The sequence below is a fragment of the Callithrix jacchus genome, chromosome 8 (genome assembly GCF_049354715.1).
Source record: "Callithrix jacchus isolate 240 chromosome 8, calJac240_pri, whole genome shotgun sequence".
In the NCBI taxonomy this organism is placed as follows: Eukaryota; Metazoa; Chordata; class Mammalia; order Primates; family Cebidae; genus Callithrix; species Callithrix jacchus.
Genome location: NC_133509.1, coordinates 56,265,129 through 56,282,808, shown reverse-complemented (window position 1 = coordinate 56,282,808; position 17,680 = coordinate 56,265,129). Strand labels below are relative to the sequence as shown.

General features: G+C 37.5%; 1 protein-coding gene and 1 long non-coding RNA gene across 2 annotated transcripts; both read right to left on the bottom strand.

Moving 5' to 3' along the window:
• Nucleotides 1–1,003: 1,003 nt before the first annotated feature.
• LOC118144891 (uncharacterized) lies at nt 1,004–10,908 on the bottom strand. The gene is made up of 3 exons (XR_004729755.3): nt 10,861–10,908; nt 8,080–8,178; nt 1,004–5,962 (listed from the first exon to the last, which is right to left on the bottom strand). It is a non-coding gene; the product is annotated as an uncharacterized LOC118144891 (long non-coding RNA).
• Nucleotides 10,909–13,312: 2,404 nt separating this feature from the next.
• On the bottom strand, nt 13,313–16,879 carry LOC100409044 (T cell receptor alpha variable 8-6). Its single transcript, XM_009005729.5, has 2 exons — nt 16,611–16,879; nt 13,313–16,484 (listed from the first exon to the last, which is right to left on the bottom strand). The coding sequence occupies exons 1-2, from the start codon at nt 16,654–16,656 to the stop codon at nt 16,138–16,140; spliced, it is 393 nt and encodes a 130-aa protein (XP_009003977.3). The 5' UTR covers nt 16,657–16,879; the 3' UTR covers nt 13,313–16,137.
• Nucleotides 16,880–17,680: the final 801 nt, after the last annotated feature.

Genomic DNA, 17,680 nt, shown 5'->3' with positions numbered 1-17,680 from the left:
AATGGGTCTGAGGTTACCCTTATCAATCCTTGGCCCCTTTAGAAACAAAGACAGCATCCTTCAGATAAGTTTCTATGTGAATTTTCATTCTTCCTATAACATTAGTGCTAGATAGATTAAGGGGAGCCTAAATCCATAGTAAAATGAAATAAAATGAGACTTGACTCTCTAAGTACAAAGACCATCACAAGCAGTGATATGAGAGTGGACACAATGGCTGAGCTATAAGGAGGCAGGATTCTCCCTTCTGGAGATCTATTTCTTATCTTTATAATGTATCATATCTGTCTTGAAGGAAACATACACACACACACACACACACACACACACTCCTCAGCAACTTGGAGAACATGGAAGAAGTATAGGAGTTTACTAATATGTAAAGCAAAAGGCACTTTCTCAAACACCCTGATTGCTTTCTGGCTTCAAAATCTTTCCTTCAAAATTTAGCTTGGGAATTCAAGATTTCCAGCTGGGCCGGCTGTACAATTTGTGGGACTCAGTGCAAAATGAAAATTTAGGATTTCTTATTCAAAAGACAGGAAAAAATGTGCCATTAGGAAATAAAATGTCAAGGTTTTTTCTTAAAATATTTTATTACTTATAAAACACAATAGGGTTATAATGATATTTAAGAAAAACATAAAATTGGTTTAAAATTTTGGTGTCATAAATTAATATAATACTTTAGTATAGTATCTTAATTAATAAAATTTTATGGCTCAATTTTCTGCAAATTAATTTATGAGGTTAACAAAATTCATGCCTGGAGCAACTTCATTTTCAAGCATATAAATGAAAGCAATGTCAAGTGCTCTTATTAAATGCAAGATCTTAACTAGAATTTTTCATTTCTAACTGCTAGAAGGATATTTCTGCTGACGCAACTGACACTGGACCTCTTAAGAGTATTTTATATACTGTGACAACATTACCATAATTATTTAATGGATTAATTGAAATATAAATTTTAGTAAATTAATGGTTGATGGTTCCTGTGAAACAATTTTCCTAAAACAATTTATTTCTTACCACAAATCAGTTTTATGTACATCTGAACTCAGTTTTCAATGTAAATTTATACAGTGCTATTTTAATGTTTCCTCTGAAATTTGTAGTAACTTGTAGAAGTTGTGTAAGAAACTGGAAGTGGCTTAATGATATAGGTATAATTCACAATGCTTGTTTATTCATTTTATCACTGTATCTTCAATTATTAAAAAATTAATTTCAAAATTATCCTCTATGTTAAAACATGGCTGTTCAAAACTTCACATGAAAATAATGTTCTTCAGACACTTCTCAAAAAAAAATACAAGAGGCCAACAAACATGAAAAAAATGTTCATCACTAATCATCAGAAAAATGCAAACTAAAACCACCATGTTTCACTTCTGTTAAAAAGCCAAAAAATAGGAGATGTTGATGAAGCTGTGAAGAAAAGTCAATACTCACACACTGTTGGTGGGAATGTAAACCAGTTCAGCAACTGTAGAGAGCAGTTTGGAGATTTCTCAAAGAACTGAGAGTTCAACTACCATTCCACCCAGCAATCCCACTACTGGGTATACACCCAAAGGAAAATAAGTCATCCTACCAAAACACATAGGTACCCATCTGTTCATCGCAGCACTATTCACAATAGCAAAGGCATGGAATTAACCCAGGTGCCCATCAACAGTGGATTTGATAAGGAAAACATGGTACATATACACCTGGAATACTATGCAGCCATGAATGTGGCTGGAAACCATTATCCTAAGTGGACTAGCCCAGAAACATAAAGCCAAATATGACATGTTCTCACTTATAAGTAGGAGCTAAACATTAGACATACATGGTCTTAAAACTGAGACCAATAGACCCTAGGGAATACAAGAGAAGGGACAGAGGGAGGGGATTAAGGGTTGAAAAAAATCACCTTTTCAGTCCTTTGTTCACCACCTGGGTAATGGATTCATTCTAACTCCAAACTTGAGCATCACATAATATACCATTATAGCAAATCTACAAATGAACCCCCAATTCTAAAATAAAAGTGGGAAAAAGATGTTAAGAAAAAAAGATAGCTTGGAAAAGTAAGAAAATGCTGCTTTTTCCATTAAGCTGCTATCCTTACATGTAATTTCTATTTCTAAACCTGCAGATATTCAACTTGTAATGTTTTTATCAACTTTCAAAACCAGTCTCTAAACTTTTTTAAGGATTCTGATAACTCTCCAATATACCTTATCGCCTGTCCATGTGTATGCTTTTATTATGTAATAATTTACTGAAAAGTTTACTGTCACTCACTTTGGATAGCCGAACACCAGAGAGCCCTGTGCGCTCATGCATTCCAAATAGCCCATCCAGCTGCTCAGCTCACACGCTGCCCACTGTGCCCATGAACCTGAACCTGCATATGTTTCTGTCCTGTGTTCTGCTGCCCTGTGTATCTCCTCTGCTCACCCACATGCTCTTACTCACACAAGTTTAAAAACAAAACTATTGAAAATGTCAAGGCAGTGATAGTGCATTAACTGGGGTCCTGTAGGTTGCACAGGTCACATACCCAGGAAGCTGTTCCCAGCTTCACCAGAGTCTGCCAGCTTGTCTTCATCTTAGTTCTCAGAGACCCAATCCTTCCTATTCCATTCACTTACATCCAAATAACAGACATTGTAAGGTTGAAATTCTACATGTGTTGCAACTGATCCACATTTAGGTTTAAACTTTGGGTTTGCTTCTCAGAAGTCTTAAACTGTGGCTACAGCAGGTAAGTTTTGTGGGGGGGCAACCCTAGAAATTTCTGCTCTCTTTTCCAGACCTTGAATGATGTCACAAAATCATGCGTAATGCAAGACAAATGGATTTTAATGTAACAAAATGAAAGGTTTAATGAACTCTTTCTTACTAGGTGCAATTTAGATATTATCCAAACGGAAATATTTGCCAGTGATGTGTGTGAGGACATTGCACAAATTTATCTGTTGAAATAACTTTTATTTTGTGATTTTAAAGAGTCTTCTGTAGTGTGTAGCTTAGAGTACACAATCTGCTGTCAGACATGGAGAGTGGGAATCCCAGCCCAGCTTCATTGCTAGTTTAGTAACCATACGAGCTCAGGCAAGACATGTGTGCCCTATAATCCTCAGTTTACTCATGTGTAAAGTGAAGAGGTATTGTCAGCACCTAGATAACATATGCAAATTCAGAGAATGTCTGACAATGACATTACATGCTTTAAAATTTTATCTTTTATTGGTTCCAGAAGTGAAAAATATGAATACCAATATTAACAAATATATGTAACATACATCATACATACTCTCTTCTCTTTTACTAGAAAAGTGAAAAATCTGCATTTAGATGAAACACTGAGTCACCTCTTTTCTATTTGTTGACCAGTATATATTTTTTCAAAACTTTTTTATTGCAGTAATTTATATGGTCTCTGCTAGAGGATCTGTTTTAACAGTACATTGGGTCCTCATATCTTTATAAGTTGCTCCAATGGTTTCATATCAAAGCTTTTTCCTCCAAAGAGATTTCTGAGAGTAAAAGGGTAGAAAAAAAGTTAAATGACAATCCTGAAATGTCTAATTTTAGCAGAGATAAAAGTGCAACATCAATCAGAAAACTCAAAACTGTGCAAATGATACTGTGGGGGCAACATGTCTCTCTCATGGAAAGGGTTGGGGCTGCAGGCCCAGCTGCAATTTGGGTCCAGGCTGCAGATTTCCTGGGAGAACTGTGCCTCCACTGCACAGAAGTATGTGCCTGAGTCTTTCAGTTAGGAGGCTATGATGTGTAGGGTACTATAGAGCTCCTTAGAATTCCTTTTTGGCCATAACCTCCCACTGTGCTTCATCCCTGAAGCCATGAAAAACAGATTGATGAGGCCACCCCAAGTCTCTGTCGGAACCACTGCACGTTGTTCACAGAGGTAGAAAAACTGCACCTCAAAGTTGAGCTGGTTCTTTCCTGGAAACTTGGGGCTGAAGGACTCTGCTCCACTTTCACCCCCCTCACTCCTGCTTGGAAAGAGAAACGCAAATATGTATTGTGTCAGTAGGGAATCACTGATGCAGTTTCTGAACCTGTGAAATGTCCCTAGAAACACTCACAAGGATGTAGGACAGTCCAGGAGCTTTGTGTCAGCTTTTCCTTCCCTCCCTTTCCCTGTCGGCAGAGGAACTGCCCACAGCCCTCATCTAGGACGGTCCGACTCACAGCAAACCAGGATCCACAAAAGGCCCAGCAGAGCTCCCAGTCTCCTCTCTATGGCTCCTTGCCTGGTTGCTGGGGTGCCTTCACCCCTGCTCTGGAATGGGGTCAAGTCTTGCATCCAAACAAACTTGTTATCCAGTCAATGTTTTGCACAGACTCCCTGAGCACCAATCACACCTGAGTTCTGTCATTCATCTGAACAGGAAACTCCAACAGCAGTGACCCTTGAGACTGCACAGTAATCTCTCCAAAATTGTGGATGTGAATAGTGCAAGGGAGGAAAAAGCATTATTTCCAATGTGTGAAGATACAATTTTCCCCCCCTTAAAGTACATTATATGAGAGAAATTTGTAGGATCGTGTGTGAAGAAAGAGGATGATACACCTCCGAGGAATTCATGTCTCAGCTGGGGGAAGTAGAGCCTTGAAGAATCATGGGAAGCCCATATTACATAGCTTGATAGAAAATTGCAGAATTCAATTATATGAAAATTTTAATAAAGGAAAACTTTTTGATAGCATGTATTGTGAATTTAGAAATAAATACAATTTCTTGAAATCAGGAGATTGTCTGCCTAGAAAATGTTTCCAACTAGAGTTTGGTTGGTTAACAGAAAAATAGGATGTGTGTATGATATCCACCCTGACTTCATTTCTACCTCTCCCACTCTGTCCAGCCCTTTCCCCACACACCCTGCAGGCCCACACAGCTGTTACCATCAGACACATATTTATGGTCAATTAAATATTGCCTCTATTCTCTGTCTGGTTTGGGTCTTTATTTTCTTCCTATTCCCCTCTTTCTTGTCCTTTTAGTCTTGGAGAAGATATATGAAAGAAATCAGATATCAGGGGTATTTTGGAATAATTTCCATGTCACTGAATTTCAGAAATTTTAGTCATAAAAATTTTAAAACCGAAAATATATAATAGAGATGTTTTCTATTGAGTGTCCATTCTCTCGATTCCCAGTAAAACTCTAAATCCCTCACCTCTGCTTAGAGAATCATTCTCACAATAGATTTATAGACCTATGAACTCCAGCTTTCTGAGATTTTATATAGAATGTCAGAGCTGAAAACCTAAGGTGAACTTTACACACACACTGTCCCCCACCCCACTGCAGTCACTTGTTATCTGTGATTTGACTGACACACAGCCCCTCTTATATCCTCGGTTCCACCCTTTGGGACCATCAGAAAAAGTCTTCATTTCTGGAAATCTTAGAGGGGCCCCCTAGTGGACTGAAATCATCAACGAAGACCGTTTTGGACCAATTGACTCTTCAGTAGTCACACACCCAGCCCCATTCACTTCATGTTTCCTATGAAGAAAACCGAGATGGCCAGAAAACCATATAACTGCCTAGATTAAATGGAGGTTAAGATTGAACCAACTGCCACTTTAAAAATGTCATTTCTTGGAAATTAATATCTCAATTTGGCAATTGTCATCTTGTACTCTTCACTTAATTCCTTCTATTAGTTCAAAATAAGCCCAAAACACATATTGAAGTTTTACTACAAGTGAATTATTGATTAGGTTTTAAGGATACTTAAAAGCATATGTGACATTAGTTTATAGTCTACTGGAGTGGACAAAAATACATATCTATAATATAAATCACATAGTAGGACCCTAAGAGGAGTGTAAACTACAAGCTACATGATCCCAGGGGCAGGAAACATACTTAGGAAGGTTGAACAAAACCTAATGAAGACGGTGATCATTTTCTTTTTTTTCCTTTTTCCTATGAGAAGAATAGAAAAGAATGTGGATAAATATTTGTGATGGCTTTTATGACTTTTTATTGGTTTAATACTAGGAAGAATTCACAAATATATGAAATTATTTAAAGTAATACAGCATTCCAGATAGACTAAAATCTCCTCTGACCACGACTTCCAGTTCTAGTGCTTCCATTCCTTATTATCTGCATTCTTTCATCTAATCAATTTGAAGTTGATGCTATTTGCGTACATATACAAAATATATGAAACCGCTGAAATATATAGTGTTTCATTTATAGTTTTAAAATGTAATAGAAGTGATACATCTTGTGCATACCTTTTTGTAACTCACTTTATAAACTCAAAAATAAATCTTTAGCTGTTATTGTATTAACACATAGGGATCCCTCTGCTATACGCATCATATTAGGGATATACTTCAGTTTATACAGCCTCTCTCCTAAGATGTTATTTTGTTACCATAAAATATAAAATGCCAATAAAGCTTCTAAAGAATCCCTCTTTTTATTCACATGTGCTTGCTCCAGGTGTACAGACTAGTGAAAGAACCATCAATGTGGCCAGTAGTGAAAAGCACTCCAGGCAGAGGGAAGATCAGGCAAAGCCTCTGAGGAAGAAAGGAATGAATTAATGTTCCAATTATTGTGTTGAATGGTTTTCTTTTTTATTACTTTTCTTAGTGTGCATTGGAGCTATAATTTATTGGGTAATTTGATCAACTCTAAAATTACCCTCTTGATATATACAGCTGGTGTGTAGTTTCTTCCAATCAGCTACAGAAGTAATTCTAAAGATAGTAAGTCAAAAGGAGAAAAAACACACCCAAGAAGAAGGAAGGGGGCATACAAGGAAGAAAATGTTATAAAATAACTTCAGGCAAAGAAAAAAATAACATTGGGCATTTAAAAACCACATATGTGTATACATGTATATATAATTTAAGGATACTTTTAGGAACAAAAATACAATTCACACTTTAAAACAATAGAAAAAGAAAAGAAAATTTTATCAATGCAACAGAAGACAGACTAAAAAAAGGAAAGAACAGATCAAGAGCATGCTGAGCAAAGCCAAAATGTTAAAAATGAATCCAAACATATTAGTAATCAACACATTTTTATCAAAGACTATGACTCAAACAAAATTAAAAATCTTGCTACATGCTGCTTGAAAACACAGACAACAACCCCCAAGAAAGCTGAACATATAGGATAAAATTCTTCCTGCTGCCCCTGTGTTCAAGGACTGTAGCCCCCTCCCTCATCCACTTAACCCACTGCACCTGCCATAAACAACTTCCCAAAGAATGTCAATTCTTTTCTTTTTTTAATGTCAGTTCTGCTGATTAGGTAGTAAAGGAGCAGTGCAAGACAAGAGTAGCAAGTTAGCTAGATTAGCTCTGGCAAAGTTGAAATGTAAGACAATAGAGAGGGGGAAAAAAGCTTAAAAAATTCAACATTCAGAGAGAAAAGAGAGTAGAGAAAGAAAGGAAAACTGAGATGAAAAACCAAAACGAAATTAAGATTTAGCTGCAGAAAAGGACAGACAAACCTAAACGTGAGAAAATTCCATATCCTAATGAAGCAGTGAGAAAGAAGGCAAGTCCAAATAATAGCTTTTACATTTTTATCATTGGTCTCTCTACTTCCTTTTACAATGTAAAATATTTAGGAACTACCTGTATCTGTTATTGCACATTTCTGTTTGCTCTAGACACACAAAAGAAAGCAGGGAAATGTCATTATCAAAATTATGTATGATCATCGTGTGCACAAGCAATTAGAAAAGTGTTGTGTCAAGAGAGGCTTTAATTATCTTCTTTATGAATTTAACATTTACTTCCCTAGAGGGTTGCTATGGACTAAACTGTGACTCAGCCAAAATTTACATGTTGATGTAAAATTTACATGTTTATCCCCAGTACATCAGAATGAAACTGTGTTTGAAAACATTTTTAACCAGGTAAAATGAGACCACATAGCTGGGTTCTAATTCAATATAATTGGTGTTCTTATAAGAAACAAAATCTGGACACAGATATGTGCACCATGAGAGGAGAGACCACCTGAGGGCACAGTGAGAAGGCAACCACCTGCAAGCCTCAAAAACAACTCACCCTGCCAACACCTTGATCTTGGATTTCTACCACCAGAATTGAGAGAAAACAGATTCTGTTGTTTATGCCATCCCGTCTGTGGTATTTGTCACAGCAGCTCTAGAAAATTAATATCAAGGCAAACTTTTAATATTCAGTTATATGAAACATATGCAGAGCAATTTGAAGTCATAAATATACATATAAAATTACTTCAGTATCTTAACATTCTACCTTTTATGCTCATGTTTTGGTGCATTTGTTTCTTAAACAAAAGTGCTCCCTTATCTTAGATACCCCCATAAGAATTCTGGATAGGGGTCTAATTATCTTGACAACTTTGTTAATGTGCTTAAACAATTGGAAATTTGTATTGGATGTGCTGCATATTTCATATTAAATAACAGTGAAAATTTTCTTCATAAGTTACCCAATAAGCTTTAAAATATTTTAATATGTACTGTATATAGCAAAATGTCTCTAAATATTAAATAAGTTCTCTGGAATGACTGTTGAGCAAGGATTATACTTAGATGACTTACAGATCTTCAGGATTTGCAGGAACAACTACCTAAATATTGTTCATAATATCTATATATCAGTTACCAAGTAACTGTATTTACACCAAAGTGCTAGAATATATAATTACATGAAATCTTGTCAACAGAAACCACAGAATATCAAAAGTGAACTAGTTAACTTAATTCTCAACGCTAAAGAGTCAACTGACTTAGTCAAGAAAGCAAACTCCAAGGCGGTCAGCTACATTGTTATTAATATGTAAGATCACAACAGAGAAAATTACAGTTCAGTTACCCACAGCTTGAATGACACCTGAAGCTTTTATAAGTAGCACAGGAAATATCAAATATTGGGCTTTTGTTAGAAAAGTTAGTGGCAGGTTAAATAGCATAATTAATTTTAGAAATGGGTTTTTAAATAAAAGCATTTAAGATACAGATTTGAACTATAGAACTTTAACGCTACTCTTAGATGAACAGCATATAAAAATCTAGAACAGCCTGTACCTTGCACCCTTAACGAGGTCAAGAGATCCAGACTATCCTGATCAACATGGTGAAACCCTGTCTCTACTAAGAATACAAAAAATTAGCTGGGCATGGTGGCGCGGGTCTGTAATCCCAGCTACTCAGGATGCTGAGGCAGGAGAATTGCCTGAACCCAGGAGGCGGAGGTTGCGGTGAGCGGAGATCACGCCATTGCACTCCAGCCTGGGTAACAAGAGCGAAACTCCGTCTCAAAAAAAAAAAAAAAAAAAAAAAGAATGCTACCAAATTCCCACCAGTCTGGATGAAGAAAATGTACACCACGGAATACTACACAGCCATAAAAAGAATGAGATCATGTCCTTTGCAGCAACATGGATGAAGCTGGAGGCCATTATCCTAAGTGAATTAACATAGAAACAGAAAGCCAAATGTTCTCACTTATAAGGGCGAATTAAACATTGAGTACACATGGACACAAAGATGAGAACAATAACCACTGGGGATTCCAAATGTGGGGAAAGAGAGAAAAGGGAAGTGTTGAAAAACTCTCTAGAGGGTACTATGTTCACTACAAATCATTAGAAGCCCAAACCTCAGCATCACGCAATGTACGCATGTAACAAACTTGCTCATGTAACCTCTGAATCTAATTTAAAAAAAAAAAAAGGAAGGAAACAAGGCTTTAATCCCTAAAAGATTCTGTAATCAGCCAATCGCGTGCACAGAGAATGAATAAATAAATTGTGCTTTATTCATATAATAGGAAACTTCTCAACAATCACAGTAATGAACATGGATTAACCTCCAGAACATGATGAGTGAAAGAAACCAGGCACAAGAGAGTACCTACCTAATAATCCCATTGATTTGAAGCTCTAAAATTGTTAAAGTATATCTGTTGCCTCAAGAAGGTGGGTTGACTAGAAAGGTACACTCAAAAACTTCCTGGATGATAGAAATATTCTAGCTTCAGATTGTTTTAAAATTATCATGGTCTTTCCCCTTCATTTTAAAGAAATCAAAAATAAGGATAATAAAGAGAGTCGGATGAATGAAAAATGACTTGGAATTTAACATCTTCAGACACTGTCTCATTGGTGAATGCAAGACTATTTATGTCAGAAGTTAAAATACATTTAAAAGGGATTACAATTTGCTTCAATGCTAAAATAAAATTTTGTGTCAAACACACACAAAATGTGAAAAATAAAATTAATTTCATTAATATAAAAATATAACATTTCCAAATTCTTAATGTAATTCTTTATTGCATAAAGTTTCTCATAATCAACAATAAATAAGTAAAATAATAAAACCATAAATAAATACAACACATGAGCAATAAATAAAACAAGGAACTTGACTTGTCAGGCAGGAGTGAGTGGGTAGATGGAGTGGCTTGAGACCCTTGGTCCATGTATAAATCTGGTCCAATAAGGAAAGAGAGACCATATAATAATTTGAACAGGAAATGCTTTTTTGTAATTGTAGTAAAAGTTTAATATTAATATAAAATATTATTAATTTTAACAGGGGTTAGAGTAACAAGGAAATAGGTAATACAAATAAAAGAAAACTGCTATTCCTATTCCTGTAGGAATAGCAGATATAAGGTGCAGTCTCTACTCCTAGGGCTGGGTATAACACCCCAAGAAGAGACCCCCTACCCCCACAGCCCAGGGCTGAGACCCAGCTCTTATTGGGAAAGGCGCAACTGTGGCTTACTAGATGACAAAGAAGTCCCTGTGGTTCTGTGAACTTTCTATAGAGAAATCCACCCTCTCGTACTTACCAGAAAACCATCATCTAGGGTGTCAGTTCACAAATCTAGGGTTGAATCTGGGGAAAGATGGACAAAGAGAGGTGTCTCACTGCAGGCTCTCTTCTACAGTATCACCCAAAAATGCAAGTGCTGGAGGACGCTGCTGGCCACTATGCAGCGCAGGAACCCGGTGTGGGTGCACTGCAAGAACTGGACACTGGAGAAGCCTCCCAGACTGCAGGAACCTGTCTCATGGGAACACAGAAAGCAAAAAGCAAAACTTCTTCTTCCTGATCCTCTACTGACAAAGTATAGCACTGTGGCAATTGGCAAGGAACATGGTTGAAGGGTACAGATCCACATTCACAGAAGAGGCAAGGGGTGAATTTGAAGCTGAGAGTCAATAAATCAATCCACCACTTGGACTACTCAACTTCTATATGCAATTTTCTACACACATTTGAAATACATACAACAACAAAACAATTCTATATTTCTACCTCCTTCGAGATTCTGCACAAAATGCCCATAATACTCCCTTTGGGCAATGTGGCTGAGCTGCTAACAGTGAGCCGTCTGAAGTTAGCCATCTTATCAAAGATAGAAGACAGTGTGCTTTAAAAATAGAAAAGAATGGAGGGGCTGAGGCAGGAGACATTACGTGAGCAGATTTCTTATTCATAATTGTACATCTCTAGTGTTCCATTTACCTTCCTTATATCCATCCAGGAATCATTGAAACATCCGTCACATGTAATCATCTCACTAGGTCCTAAAAAATGCTGCTGATCTGCTAGTTCACCATTTGGCTAAAGTGTACCATAGGCCACAATTCACTTATTCTCTCTATATTTCAGGGTTCCTATGTACTTACCCTCTTATACACTCTAATGCCAGCCAAATAAAAGCTAGAAACCTTCCTTCTCCTTCTCCTTTTTCTCCAGACTACTTGCTATCCTCCAAGGCTTCAAGCAAACAAGAAGCATAAAAGCTTCTTAAACAGTTATTTCCAATCTAGACCATAAAAAGAGTCATAAATTTATTCTGGGTCAGTAACCCTTTACTATGGATCATAATTTTTATCAGTGTTTCCAGCACATTTTGGTATTGCTAAACTTATCACATGATTGATTATTAAAATGTTATAAGAATCAATCTTTAATATTCCAGTAGCTGAAATCATATAACAATGGGGTGAAAGCAATCAATAGAAATGCCAATGCCAGTAGCTAGAAGAAAAATGAAGGGATTATAGCCACAAATTTCTGATACAGATTTGCAGCATTTCTGACACCAAAAGAATAGGAAACTGCTTTTCTATCCGTGAAAAACTATTTGGAGAAACACGGGTGAATTTTTCATCTTCATTTTTCTTCTGCACTATTCTTAAATAGTTGCCAGAACCAACATCACCTAACACTTTTCCAAGTCCCTTATAATTCTAATCACTCTTTTATTATTGACTAATAATTTCTCATAGTTCTTTCTAAATAAGGATAAATTCAGACCAAATATTTAGACACATATATACCACAGTTAGAGGCAGAAAAAGAAACTCTAAAAAAAAAGCCTATGAATGACCAACTTGAAAAGAAAACAAATTTGCAAGGTAAGAACATGAGAAAATCATCTTGTTTTCCAGATTAGATGAGAGATGAAATGATCAACGAGAACCAAGTTTCTCCTAGGCCATGTCACAGCTCACATAGTCAGCACGCTAATGCAGACAACATCAAGGTAAGTCATGGAGTACCTGTTGTAAGAACACTATCTCTTCCATCAGTCTAGAATAGTATTTCCCATTATGTAGTTTCTACAATGAGAAAAAGCCTCTGAAGCAAAATTTATCAGACTTGGAGCATAACACGAATTGCAGAATTATATAGAAATGCCTGAGTCAGCTCAGCCCTCTTTGCCTCATTCACCGTCATAAAACAACAGATCTTTGAAAATGCCACAAGAAGAGATATTTTGTCTCTGAAAACTCCTCTAGCATAGACAGTTTGCGTTCAGCTCCCCCTGCAGACCCAGGCACTGTGGCACTCACAGCACAGAAATACTCAGCAGCATCACTCCAATGCACAGAGGGTTTCCTCAGGTTGAAGGAAGATTGACTCCTCTTAAATTCAGCCTCAAAGCCTTTAATGCCTTGAACCAGAGTGTCTCCTGAAAAGTACCTGAGGAGCAGCTGGAGGCCTTGGCCGGGGGACTGGACATACCAGAATAAATAGGCTGTTGCCCCATATGAATAGTTGCATCTCAACTCCAGTGAGGCTCCTTCAGAGACAGTGATGTGGATGTCAGGCTGGGTCACTGACTGGGCTCTGGCATCTCCTGGAAGACAGTGTACTATCAATGAAAGCAGTGCACACTCAGTATAAAAAGTAAGCATTTCTAGTCAGAACCCGTGGAACTAGAGACCATAAAGAAATTTTACTCACTCAAGGCAAAATGTATCCCCAGCAGTGTGATGAGCACCAGGAGCATGGCTGAGCAAGGGAAACACTGCAGGCTCTTTTCTGCAAGATCTCCCAAGAAGAGGAAGGAAAAAGTGGCTGAAGAGACCAAGACCAAGAAGTGTTAGGAAGGTTTTCTGTACACGCTCCTTGCTTATATAAAACAGCAAAAACTGCTGAGATGAATCTCTTTGCTTTTAAACCTGTGATTCTTGTCACTTGTCTCTGTCTGGAAAGAACCAGCTGCAGGGAGGAGGAACTGAGCAGTGGATTGATCTTCAGCAGAAACAAGAGCTCCAGTTTGCGCAGCAGCGCCCTCTGGAGGCCAGGTGCAGAACCAGCGTTTATCAGGAACATAGTAGAATAGAAGATAGCTTTAGGACACCTACAGCCCATTTCCCCCATTGGTTACAAGTGAAAACTGAATAAAACACACAAAATATAACTATCTGTGGACTCTGAAATTACTCAAAGCAGGCAAAATGTGGGGGGGGGCAAACGTTAGAGAAGCAACTTGTGCAAATGTGAATTTCATTTTTTTTTCTCTCTTGACTTTGCACTTAGAAAGTCCTCTGGTGTACGGCAGGGTGGCAATAACAATGTTATAGGAGACCAAAACTCTGAAAGAAGCACAATCTTTCTGCCTCTGTGGGCCAGGCTAGAAAAGGGAGACCCTAGGGAAGAGATGGAAAACAGCTCAGGTCTCAGGCTAATCCCAAAGCTCCATGTCCCTGGGACTGACTCAAACCAGATCAACAAAGTTGAGGTTATTTAACTGATATTTGAACCACCATTTCCATCTCAGGCTACTCCTGAGTGGCACCGATGCAGGACAAACTAAAACCAATGTAGCAGAGAGTTCAGGGCTGACCTGAGATTTGAGCCACCCAAACAGGTTTCACACTAGTCCCTAAACTACATGGGACAGGTATAAACCCGAACCAACATTGCAAATGATTAAAAAACTGAACTGAAATTTTGAGCTACCAAAGTCCACAAAAGGGGGGAGAAAACTTACAGTATGAACCAAACTAGTTTGATTTCCTGCTAAAGCAAAAACATCAAAATTCTTCAGAGGAATGCTTTTTAAAGAAGAATGAGAAGGAGAAGAAGAAGAAAACAGAGTCTACACACATATACTTAAAATGTTTGAGATGTATTTCAAAATGATTGGACATACAAAGGATCAGAAAAGTGGGCTAATATTTAAGTAAAAGATCAACAGATGAAAGATCAAGATGACTAAAATGCTAGAAGTAATAGAAAAAGATGTTAAAGTAGCTCTTTTGATTATATACCACAAAGTTTAAAAATGGAGATTTTGGAAGTGGAAACTACCCAAAATGAAAATCTCACTGTAAGGGCTCAATAGCAAAATGAAGATGATAGAGAAAAGAATAACAAACTTGAAAAAAGATCAGTATAGATTATCTAACCTAATTAATTTTGACTTTGCTCCCCTCAGGAGACACTTGACAAATCTAGATACGAATTTGGTTGTCACAACTTGGGGTATATAATCTACAGGCATCTAGTGAGTAGAGGCAGACCTTAAAATCAAGAAAAAAAAAAATGAAAGAAAAAAAATAGAGCCAAGGAGGCCTAGTGGGACAATGTTCTAAATTCTAAGCTGTAACTAATTGGAGTCCTCGAAGGAGAAGAGAAAGAGATTGGGCCAGAAAACATACCAAATTCAAAGAAAGACAAACTTATGAATTCAAGTCCCAAACAGGATAAAATGAAAGGGAACCACATGTAAACATCAAAATTAAACCAAGGGCAACAAAAGTCGATATGATTTTACCTGCATGTATGTGTGTGTACAAATAGCATATCTATGAAGCAGCTAGAGAAAAGCAACATATTAATATCATTTAGGAACAATTGCTTGAATAACCATAGATTTCTAACCAGAAAACCTGGAGACCAACAGACAATGAGAGGAGGGGGGATGGTTGGCACAGAATTACAGATCCAGTAAAAATATCTTCCACAAATAAAGGGCAAATTAAGAATAAAGACCTCTTCAGATAACATATGACTAAGAAATACAATTACCAGCACTCCTGCTCTAGAAAAAAATATTAAAGGGAGTTTTTCAAGTTTGAAGGGAACAATGTCATTTCAAACACATCTCCTGGTGTCAGAGGAAAACTTACTTTAGAAACAAAGCAAGGATTCCAGAGCTGGTAAACAGATGTTAACCATGACATATTTATTATTATTCCTAGTAAGTTTTATACAGTCCATACAATTATTTAAAATAAAAATTGTACCACTATATGGTGAGGTTTCCAATATATGTAGCTTTAATATACATGAACTACTACAACAAACTTCAGTGTTGATGGATAAAGAGACATTCTGCAGAACTTTCTGCATTTTACATAAAGAGGTACAATATCACAGAAGACCCTGGATAGTTAGTCATATGTACTATAATCTCCAGAGCAACCACTGAAAAAATATGGAAATATAACCAAAGAAGTCCATAGATAACATAGTGTTTAAAATATTCAAATAATCCCAAAAAAGTCAGTTAAAAAAAATAATAAGGGTGAAACAGAAACACAATAATAACATAGTATACTAGAATTCAATTTCATCAATACATATTAAATTACAATTATTTAAACTTCCCATTGCAAGACCAGAGATTGACGTAGTGGATAGAAAGGAAGACCCTATATTAAGCTACCTAAAGGAAACACACTTTAAATTTAAAGTCATGATTAAAAAATGAACAGATGGAAAAAAATATAGCATACACCAGTAAGCATCAGAAACTATGAATGGCTATTTAACATTATAAAACAGACTTCAAGGTTGAGTTCTTGAGTCACAGAAAATCTCAGCATCTCAGGGGGTTTGTGTTCAGCTCCCCTGCAGTCTCAGGCACTGTGTCACTCACAGCACAGAAGTACTCAGCTGCGTCGCTCACATGGGCTGAGGATTTCCTCAGGTGGAAGGAGCTTTCACTCTTCTTAATTTCAGCCTCAAAACCTTTGATGCCTTTAACCAGGGTGGGTCCTGATACATACTTCAGGAGAAGCTGGAGTCCTTGGTTGGGGTATTGCACATACCAGAAGAGATACACTGTAACAGACGACGAGTAGTTGCACTTCAGCAGCACAGGGGCTTCTTCAGAGACAGTGACCTGGCCGTCAAGCTGGGTCACAGACTGGGCTCTGGTTCCTCCTGCAACACCAATGCTGTGTAAGTAAAAGCAGCACAGACTTCTCTAAGAAAAGATGTCTCTATTTAGAGGCAATTACAACGTAGTCACATTTACAAAAGGAGGAAAAGGAATGGAATGCTACTCACCCAGGACAAAAATCACCGCGAGCACTGGGACGAGCAGCAGAAGCATGGCTGAGCAGTGGCAACGCTGCAGGACCCTGAGCAGGGCGGATAGAGGCCAAGAGCACTGAGCCTCGGGAGCTAGGAGCAGTGGGGAGGTTGGACGGGACGAGTCCCTGACTTTGAAAAGTTTCAAAAACAGAAAGAAGACTTTCCTTAAGGAGTCTGGATGTGTTCTGATCTCTTGCTCTAGTCACAACTCTCTGTCTACACAGACATCGGCGAGCTGCATCAGCCAGTTGCAGGGTGGGGGCTCAGTGAAATGAGGATGGTCTGGGACGAAAACAGATGCCACCTTAGTGCAACGTCGCCCCCTAGAGGCCTCAGGCGGAACCCCAGATCCAAGGAAGTGAACTGTTTCCTTCTCCTTTGAGAGATGTGATATTAAAACCAACAGAAAGTGTTTCCTTCTTCCCGAGTCTGTGATTACGTCACCTTCCGCAGAGTATATGGTTTTAATTTTAAATACATGAGAAATGAGAGTTATGTAAAAATAGAAGAGTAATTTACTTCACTGAGAAATTAGTCACAGAAGACAACGTTCTAGGGTTTGGAAAATCATCTAGACACTCTGTATTAGTAAAGCCATTCATTAGGGAGAGGGGAGGTGATCAGTTGGCTCAGTGGGGGCCGAGCTTCATATGGGCCGTGCAGCTACATGTGAACATTAGAGTAGGTGAAAGAGATTGTTTCTTTGAGTCTTTAAAAAAAAAAAAAAGACCAGAGACTCATACTTAAAATCAACCTGGATCATATGTCATTAATTACTTAAACAAAGCAAACAATTAAAAGCAAGAATTTTCTTTCTCAAGTAGAAAATGAGAAAAAGACTTCCTAATTTCAGGTCAACAAGTTTAATATTTGTGAACCTAGGAGGAAATAACTTAGGTAACTTACATTTAAGAAGAGAAAGTGAGAGTCCTGTTCCAGCTGTCAGTGTTCAGAATAAACTGACATAATGTGCCAAATTATGAGAATCCGACACTAAAAAAAAAAACTAATGCAGTTTCTCTATCTCCACAATTAAGTTCCTC